The 10,759-nt window shown below is 36.0% G+C and overlaps 1 protein-coding gene across 1 annotated transcript; it reads right to left on the bottom strand.

Moving 5' to 3' along the window:
* Positions 1–2,734: 2,734 nt before the first annotated feature.
* On the bottom strand, positions 2,735–3,673 carry LOC126078970 (olfactory receptor 52E4-like). Its single transcript, XM_049889829.1, has one exon. It carries the CDS (start codon positions 3,671–3,673, stop codon positions 2,735–2,737), a length of 939 nt encoding a protein of 312 aa, XP_049745786.1.
* Between the last annotated feature and the right edge of the window lie 7,086 nt (positions 3,674–10,759).

Genomic DNA, 10,759 nt, shown 5'->3' with positions numbered 1-10,759 from the left:
TGCTATGGCTGCTAACCAAAATGTTAGCAGTTCAAGTCCACTCGACGCTCCTTGGGGCAGTTCTACTCTGACGTATAGGGTCTCTATGAGTCAGAATCGACTGGATGGCAACAGGTTTATATCTTGTCAGACTGCACCACACATATTTCCAGTCCCCTCAAGGCTTTGTTCTCTCACATATGTCTCTGGCTCAAGGTCTGTAGCCCCAGCTCATCCTTTTTCTTCCATATTATGTACTCCATAAGTGCTTCGCTTCAGCTATCCATTGGATCCCATTCCATCACTTCATTTTCTTTCCATTGACTCTACTGCCTCTTCATTCATTTCTGTCAGACCTGTGTGCCTAAATCTTAGCCCTTAAATCTGCAACTTTTCTTCCAACAATCACAGCTGGAAGAAATTCACTGAATTATTACAATTGAAGCCACCTTAACTGGGCCATCTAAAGCTACATGTAAATCTTTCTTTTGTCCTTTAGTTTCCTTGATCATTTCTTCAGCATCCATTTTAAACCTGGACATAGTAGCATATGTACACACATTCATTAAAGCTAATAACTTTCTCTAGTCTCCCTAGAGAATTGTTATCTTCACAATCATTGTTATGCTTGCGTGTGTTGTTGCAGCCACTCTGTCAGTCCATCTCTTGAGGGTCTTCCTCCTTTTCAATGATCTCTACTTTACCAAACATGATGCCTTTCTCCAGGGACTGATCCCTCCTGATAACATGTCCAAAGTATGTGGGATGTAGTCTCACCATCTTAGCTTTTAAGGAGCATTTTGGCTATAATATAGACATTTAGAAGTATAAATTTTCTTCTGAGAACTGCTTTTGCTTCATACAATACATTTTGGTATGATGTGTTTTCATTTCTATTGATTGTAAGTATTTTCTAATTTCCTTGTGATTTCTTGTTTGATCCGTTGGTTATTTCGGAGTGTGCTATTTAATTTCCACATACTTGTAAATTCCCCAGGTCTACTTTCACTGTTTATTTCTGATCTGCAAACTAAAGTAGGGCTGATTCAAATAACTGTATTGTGTATAAACTCAAGAAGTTTTGCCTAATTCTTTTCCTTAAATATATAATATTTTCTCTATCTACTCTTTAGCTGATGATAATAGTAAAGAAGACATGTTCATATAGCTATATCAAATTTCCTCAGAATAAAGAACATTTCTTATATTGGCTGAAATCTCATGCTTTTATACACTTATATTCCAAATTTCAAGTTCAGGTTTTAGAGTCATACCACTGTGGATGTGCTAGCCCAGGACATTCCTGTTACCTTTGCATACTATGTTGACTCAGAGTTACTGTGCTTTTTACTTACTTCACTGGATATGATAACATCAGAGTTAGAAATAGCTGCATGTTACAACTCTGGCCTCATTACCTCAGAGCCTGAACTAGGCTATTTAGGCATGTGGAATCCAAAGGGACTTCCAAATACAATTCTCCCACTCATGCAACTCACCAGTTTGTGTTTATATTTGCATATAGACAGACTTCAATAGAGACAACATAAATGGAAATAGAAGGGGGAGAAGTAAATGACAGAGAATAAAATCAAATGAACAAATGAGAGCACTCATTACTGATGACTCAGAGATTCCTAACAGCTTCAGAGCCCTAGTTCTCCAAAAGCAATATTTCTTCTTCTATCTATGACATTTTCTCCAAGACATGTGATATTCTGGTGGTGCTTACTAAACTCTCCTGTTGTGTTGTTTTTTTGTTCCTCCTGATTTTCTTTTCCTCCATTCCTTTGTTTACCTGCGTGGTTTCCTTCCTTCTCAAGTCAACATGAAATTGCACAGAAAATAGCATGCAGATTGCAATTATCACCTAGATAAAATTAGAAATTATGGCTTAGAGAAAATTAAAAATGGTAGACTAATCATTGGTTGAAGGACAGCATCCTAAATCATGATGCACAGGACAAGGTCATTCTGCAGAATTGTATGACTAACTTCTTGCCATTGAGTCGATTCCAACTCATAGCAACCTTGAAGGCACAGTAGACCTGCTCCATAGGTTTTCCAAGGCTAAAATCTTTAGGGAAACAGACTGCTATAACTTTCTTCCCCTGAATGGCAGGTGGATTGGAACAGCCAACCTTTAGCAGCCAAGCTCTTAAACACTGTACCACCAGACCTCAACAATGGAACCTGCCTTTTTATCAGACCTGTATACCATATTTTACTAGTGATATGGAAGCATCATATTCCTCATATACTCAGGAAAAATAATGAGTATTTTACTGATGCCCACAATATTCTCTCATTCTCAAAGAGAAAAACAATGTCAATTATGTAGTGAAAGTGGAAATTACATACCAGAAACACTTGATGTGAGTTTAGAAAGTCTTAAGAATGACTGAAGTAATGCCTGAGGGACCATTAAAAAAAATTGTCCTTGAGTTGATTTGACTCTTTACTACCATATGGGATAGAGTAGAACTGCTGCATAGGGTTTCTGAGGCTGTAATATTAAGAGAAGCAGACTGTCACATCTTTTGCCCTTGGAGCACCTGGTGAGTTCAAACTGCTGACCTTTTTGGTTTACAGCTGAGTTTTTAACAACTCTGCCACCAGGGCTCCTTGAAGGACATTTACCTAGTCTCAATAAAAAAAAAAAAAAAAAAAAAAAATTTTTCTTTTTTTTTTTTTTAAGAAATACACATGCTGCGGATAGCATGAAAGAATTTATCAACATCTGAATATGTTTAAGTCACTCTTTGTTTACAAATATTTTCACAATCCGGTCCTGAATTTGCTTTGTCCCGACTCCATCAATGACTGGGTTTAAACAAGGAGGAACGACCACATACAGATTGGCCAAGAGGATGTGAATGTAGCGAGGAATATTTTTACCAAACCGATGAGTCATAAAGGAGAAAAATGCTGGTGTGTAAAAGGCCAAGATGACACAGACATGTGAACCACATGTGCTAAGTGCTTTGAGCCTGGCATCCCTGGAAGGAAGGTGGAAAACAGCACAGAGAATCTGAACATAAGAGAGGGCAATAAGGATCAAGTCAAAGATCAGGGCAGCAATGGTAAACAAGCCATAGATAATGTTGACTCTTATGCTAGCACAGGCAAGACGAGCAATTCCCATGTGTTCACAGTAGGTATGAGGGATAATGTAGTGTCCACAAAAGGGCAATCGCTTGAGAAGAGGGCAGAAAGGGATGACGAGGAAGACTGGCCTACCCACTACAATGGAGGCCATGAATGCTACCGCCTTGTTGGTGAGGATGGTGGTGTATCTCAAGGGGTAGCAGATGGCCACAAAACGGTCAATCGCCATGGCCAGGAGCACAACAGATTCCATACCAGTGTAGGTGTGGATGAAGAACATTTGGATGAGACAGGCTTCAAAGCTTATCTCCCTGAGATTGAACCAGAAAATGGCTAGCACCTTGGGGATGGTCGAAGTGGAGAGGCCTAGATCAATAAAGGAGAGAAGAGCTAAAAAATAGAACATGGGTTGGTGAAGGCTTTGCTCAGTCTTAATCGCAAACAGGATGGTGACATTCCCCACAAGTGCTATGAGATAAACAACAAAGAAAGGGAAGGCAATCCAGGCATGGAAAGCTTCCAGACCTGGGACTCCCAGAAGAAGGAAGGTGGAGGGATATGAGGCAGTGCCATTGGCAGAGGACATCTTCTTGAGGAATCTTGGGGAATACTTTCTTCTTCAATATTTCTGGGAAAACAGAAGGAAATACATGATTGAATAAAACTAGCTATACTAGCATGCCAATAAAACTGTTAAAACATAATGGAAGGGACTAGAAGAATAATAAACTATCAGAGACATTCAACTTACCTCTCACATTTAACATTACCACGAGGATTGTGAAGGATTGAAACAGTCTTTTCTGGCCTTATGAAGTAGTGATTCATTATGGTATTGAGCTTATTCTTTTGTGAAGCACTCATCTCTATATAATCACCGATATCAGCTGAAACCCCTTCTGTGGCCAGGACTTTTCCAGATTACTTCAAGTTACTTTGTTATTAGTTGCAATATACTTAAAACTCCCCCAAATGCTATGAAATGAGGAGGGATTGAAATAGGAAGAAACTTGGGATACGAAGGTGAAGAAGATGTCAACCTATGACATTCATCTGCCTTTCATAGTTTCCTCTCTTTAGCCATTCCTGTACTATTTATTTGCTTTTCTAAGACTGTGTTGATATTCACCTGGGAATTAAACCATACTTTTATATTCCTTGATTAATTATCTCCTCATGAGTAAAAAATATTGTAATTAACCACAGAAACAAAGAATAGAAAAGCCACACAATCATCTTCATAAAGGTAGAAAAAGAAAAAAAGCATTTAATGAAATTCAATATTCATATATGATGTTAAAAAAAAACTCCAAAAATTAGGAAAAGGAAACCTTGCTCAGTTTGATGAGACCTATATCTAGCATCACACTAAGTGGTAAAATACTGAGTGATTTGTATCCTGGGATTAGGAGAAGGCAAGAATTTTGACTAGGGTCAATTTATTTAATATTTTTATTGGAGGTTCTGGCAAGTTCAATATGGTAAGAAAAAAGACATAAAAATCAGAATGAGAGTACACTTCCCCTGTTCATAAATGACACTACCATTTATATTAAAAAATTAAGAGTTCTAGAGCTAACCATGTAGCTTATTTATTACTTACATATGTCAGAATCAATTTGTATATATTACTAGGAAACAATTAGAAATTTATTTTTTAATTTTAAAATAATATGTACAATGGCATAAAAAGTGGAGTATTTAGGCATAATTACTGAAAACTGTAAAAATAAATTAATTAATTAATTAATTAAAGAAGAACTAAACATATTTTGAAATATATCAATGGATCAAAATTCAAATTGTTGCAATGTTAATTTTCTCAAAATTGGTCAATAAACTTAAAACAGTTTCAATCAATACCAATAAATGTATGCTTATTATAAAATAATTATGGGAATACCCAAAACACATTGGAAAAGGAATAACACAACTGGGGGACTTATATTGAAGATCTTCAAACTTATTATAAAGGTACAGTTATCAAATCAGTGTAATAATTGCACAATAATATTTAAAAAGATAAATAGAACAGGACAGAAATAGACCAACTTTTTTATGCTCAATTAGTTTTTGTAAATGTTTCAAGGTAGTAATTCCATGAGGATAGAAAAGTCCTTCCAACAGTACTAGTACAACTGAATATCCACATGAAAACAACATGAACTTGATCTTACCCTCACAACACATATAAAGTATTAATTACATTCTTACCATTGACTTAGATAAACAAATCAAACTCTAGTAATTAACATAGCGCATAACAGAATGTATTTGCAACCCAGTGGAAAGCAATGGTTTCTTAAGACGTAAAAAGCCATGACTGAACAAAAACTAATCAAGTAGATGTCATAAAACTTAAAAATTTCCATTGAGAAAATGAATTTAGAAGGCACATACTGAGAGAAAATATTTACAATCACTATTTCTGACAATGGACTTGTGTCAAAATGATATTAAACATGTTGACAACTAAACGAGTCCAGGTGGCACAGTGGTTAAGAGCTCTGCTGCTAACCAAAAGGTTGGCCGCTAGCCAAAAGGTTGGCAGTTTGAATCTACCAGCCGACCCTTGGAAACCCTATGAGGTTTTTCCACTCTGTCCTATAAGGTCACTATGTGTCGGAAACAACTCGACTGCAATGTATTTATTTTTTGTTGCTGTTGTACAGCTAAAAAAATAAGGACAATAAATCATAGAAAAGAAGCCAAAAAGACCTAAACTGACACTTCACAAAAGAAAGCATACAAATGGCATTATGTTGTCAAAGTTATTACTTATCAGGAAATGTACAGCAAAACTGAAATGAAATATCACTAAAATTAGAAAGAACAATAGCACCAAATTCTGGTGAGGATGTGGAGCAATGGAATCTCTTATATTGAAAGCATACATTGAATATAAAGCAATGATTATGGGGAAAAAAAGATAGTTTCTTATAAATTTAGTCATAAACCCACACCATATCATTGTCCACAATTTAATTCCAAGGTGTTTACCCGAGATAAACTAAAACCTCTGTTCAAACTAATTGCACACAATTGTTCATAATAGCTTCATTCATAATTATTCCAAAGTGGGAAAAACCCAAAAGTGCATCAACAGATGGATAGCCATACACATTTTGGAATATTTACCCAAAGAAACTCTATTTGGCAATAAAAATGGATCAGCTGCTGATAACAGCAGATCGACAGCAGAGATGAATCTCAAAATAATTATGCTAAGCTAATAATGTGATTTTTTTTAATAGTGGTTGCTAGTTACAAAAGAGTACATGCTACATAATTTAATTTATATTAAGTTCTACAATATGCAAAAAAAACATGAAAAATATCTGGTCAGTGTTTGTCTCTGTTATAAAAGGGAAAAATGTCGACTAGAAAGAACACAAGATAATTTTTTTAAGGTGATGGAAAAACTCTAAATCTTGATAGAGTATAGGATAAATGCGTATTTCCATTGATTAAAAATTTTCTGTTAAGATATGTGTATATGTATAAATTTTACCCAAAAAAATAAAATCCAAGCCTAATGAGAATGAGGGAATATTTATGGCTGTTGAAATTAAGTGATGGGTCCGTTATAATACTCTTTTTAGTTTGTGTTTGTTTGAAATCCATCATAATGAAATACTATAAAGAAATCAAGTTAAAAAAAGTTATTTTTAACATGTTTTAAGCAAAAGGCAAAACTATTTAATTTAATGAAATAACGCAATTTGGGTCTTATTTTAGTAATAACGTTTAAATTGAATGAGATGATAATTATCTTACTAGCTTAATACAAAATCCCCAAAGCCTAAAACCTGAGTATCATATTTCACAATCACATTCAAAGAGCATAAGGTAAAAGTAAACCTTTGTGAATATTAAATATTATGTTAGGAGCACTATTTTTAATGTGATTTAGCTTTTATTCTTGATATTTTCCTTCTTATACACACTCATCAGCTTCTCAGTGAAATGTTAACCATGGTATATTAATTATGACTGTTTGCAACAGATTCGTTGATAATCACCATTCCTCTGAAAGATCATAAACTAGGTGAAATTACAAAGCCAGATAAAATACCAGGGTAGTGTCTTGGGATGTGCCCTACAATTCCTTCCAAGATTTCTTTATAGTTTTTCCTTTATTTTACAAGTATCACATTATTTTTTAGGTCAAATTAAATAAAATTCTCTATTGCTTTTAGTAAAATTCAAATCTAATGTCAGGAAGCCAAAGTTTATCAACTGGAAATGTCTCATATGTATGGCCTCCTGGGTGCATTTTTGTTCCTCTACTTGAGATATAAATACTCTTATTGTTCTGCTTGATTTATCTAGAAAAAGAGTACATCAAAGAAAGCAATATTTCTCAAGCACTCTTCTAAATGCTTTATACAAATATTCTTCCTCAAAATTCATAACAACCCTATGAGGTAGATGTTATTATGATACCAGCTTTACAGAAAAAATCTTAAGATTAAGGGAATCTAAACAATTTGTCTAAGGTAACTCATAAAAGTCATTTGTATAGATGGGATTCAAACGTTGGTGTCTCCTTGTTATTAAATCTCATAACCTTTGTTCGACATTTCTTTTGCTTAAGAAGGCATAGAAGGATGGAGTAATTCTAAGTTAAAAAGGAAAAAAAAAAGAGCTGTTTATTTTCCATTGCATAGTTATTCAAAGCTTATAGATCTAGATGAATTATGGAAATATTTTTCTTATGTATTAACATTTATTTTTATTTTTCCTCTTTATTCCCTATAGTGATCAGCAGTGAAAACCTAAAATTAAACATTTGGAAAAGGATAGTACTTGTGAAGAATGTGGAAATGTCAAGTGTTTTATATATATGGAAACCCTGATGGCATAGTGATTAAGAGCTATGGCTGCTAACCAAAAGGTTGACAGTTCGAATCCACCAGGTTTTCCTTGGAAACCCTGTAGGGCAGCTCCACTCTGTGCTATAGTGTCACTATGAGTTGGAATGGGCTCGAGGGCAATGGTTTTTTTTTTTGGTTTATTTTTCATGGGTATGACTCTTGGTGCTAATGTTTGGTTCTGTAAATTAAAGACAATACCTTGCTAACAATACATACATGAAAGTCATTAACTTAGAAGAAAACAAGGGACCTGAGCCCCCACCATTCAGTTCTAAGGTGAGTGTGGCTGCCCTGATTTGAGTCAGGATAGAGACCTGTGTTTTACAGCATCTTCATAATATACCAGGAATACATTGCACATGTAGTTAAAGAATGAATGATAAAAATTTCTGAATTCAGAGAATGATTAAATCATTCATAAATATTCATTTATGAAGATGTTTAACCTGGGATGAATGTATAAATTACTGGGAAATACCCCTGATACATGGACTCTGTAGATGGGAACAAAAAACAGAACAAAACAGGACTCTATAACTCAAAGTGATTTGTATTTTGTATCACTTTACCTGTGACACACACATTTACAAAATCTGATCCACAAACACACCTGTGACTCAGGTGGAATAGGCATTGCCATTCTTGGTTTGCAGCTTAGAGTATGAACGTCTCCAAAGTTGTACAGCTAATAAGATACATAAACTATGTCAAAGATGTCACTCTACTGACCAGCACATTGTTCTCCCTGACACAGTCTACATGTCTGGATTCTGGTCATTCATCAGGCTCATTTCTGCACTGAAGGTATATCCATCTGTTGTGTATGTGTGGGGGGGGGGGTGCTCCCAGTCTATAGTGTTAGCTGCCATAAAGGGATCCTGGCACTTGTATCTGCAATATATCTTAAGTGATACTACCTGATGTGACTTCGAGGCGCTCTCCCCAGTGTCCACAGTGCTGGTTTGCCCCACACGTCAGAACCTTTCTGTGGGGAGATACCCACAAGCATAAACTATGACCTGGACTCCTTTTTCAGGGACAATATTCTGCCTGTCCCTGCAGTGCCAGGCTGGCTTTTCTGCTTAGGATTCTTCAAGAGGAACACTTTATACAGAGGCTGTAACTCCTTTGGGAAGCATGCCCTTTGCTAGTCTCTCTTGGGGCTGAGAACATCTGAGAGCTTATGCTAAGCATTATGAAGCTTCTCATCTCATCTCGGTTCAAACCTGCTTCCTGCACTCTCCTATGATCATGCCTACTATCCCTACTGGTCATTGTAGCAGCCTATCTGGGCATAAACTTAGCTATGAGGAAGGGGAATACTAGAACTGGATATAGAATTAAATTACTAAATGATACTGTTTCATCCTTGTATTTCAGTAAATTTACTAAACTATGTATGAAAGGAAACCCTGGTGGCGTAGTGGTTGAGTGCTATGGCTGCTAACCAAAGGGCTGGCAGTTCAAATCCACCAGGCGCTCCTTGGAAACTCTATAGGGTAGTTCTACTCTGTCCTGTAGGGTCTCTACGAGTCGGAATCGACTTAACGGCACTGTGTTTGGTTTTGGTGTTTTTTTGATGCATGAAAGCTTTTCCACAATTTATGTATTTTCAATTATCCAAAATTTCTCTTTCATATGTTGATCCAGGAAAAGGGAAATTATCAACCAATATTATTAATATCACATGCAAGTAACATTACTCCGAAGATAATTCAAAAACAGTTGCAGCAGTACACTGACAGGAAACTGCCAGAAATTCAAGCCAGATTCAGAAGAGGACTTGGAACAAGGGTTATCAATGCTGATGTCAGATGGATCCTGGCTGAAACCAGAGACTACCAGAAAGATGTGTACCAGTGTTTTACTGACAATGCAAAGGCAATCAACTGTGTCAATCATAACAAATTATGGATAACATTGTGAAGAATTGGAATCCAGAACATTAAATTGTACTCACATGGAACATGGACATAGACCAAGAGGCAGTCATTTAAAGGAACAAGGGAATACTGTGTGATTTAAAATGAGGAAACATGTGCATCAGGGTTGTATGCTTTTATTATACTTATTAAATACAAAGGTTGAGCAAATAATCTGAGGAGCTGGACTATATGAAGAACAGGACATCGGGATTGGAAGAAGACTCACTATCAACCTGCGATGTGTAGATGACACAAACTTGCTTGCTGAAAGCAAAGAGGACTTGAAGTAATTACTGATGAAGATCAAAAACTACAGTCTTCAGTATGGATTACAATTCAACATAAAGAAAACAAAAATCCTCACAACAGGGCCAATAAGCAACTCACGAAAAACAGGGAAAATATAGAAGTTATCAAGGATTGCATTTTACTTGTATCCCATGGAAGCAACAGTCAAAAAATCAGGTTCAAAAAACTGCTTTAATGTGTTGAAAAGCCAAAATGTCACCTTGAGGACTAAGGTGTGCCTGACCCAAGCCATGGTATTTTCAATCACCTCATATGCATGTGAAAGCTGGACAATGAATAAGCAAAATCAAAGAAGAACTGATCCCTTTAAATTATGGTGTTGTCAAAGGATATTGAATATACCATGGACTGCCAGAAGAATGAACAAATCTGTCTTGGAAGAAGTACAGCCAGAGTGTTCCTTAGAAGCTAAGATGGTGAGACTGTCTCATCTACTTTGAATATGTTTTCAGGAGTGACCAATCCTGGAAGAAGAATATCATGTTTGGACAAGTAGAGTGTCAGTCAAAAAGAGGAAGACCCTCGATGTTATGGATTGACACTGTGGCAGCCAACAATGGG

Source organism: Elephas maximus, chromosome 7 (genome assembly GCF_024166365.1).
Source record: "Elephas maximus indicus isolate mEleMax1 chromosome 7, mEleMax1 primary haplotype, whole genome shotgun sequence".
Taxonomy (NCBI): Eukaryota; Metazoa; Chordata; class Mammalia; order Proboscidea; family Elephantidae; genus Elephas; species Elephas maximus.
The sequence above is the reverse complement of the archived record's forward strand: the minus strand, read 5'-3'. Positions and strand labels throughout refer to the sequence as shown.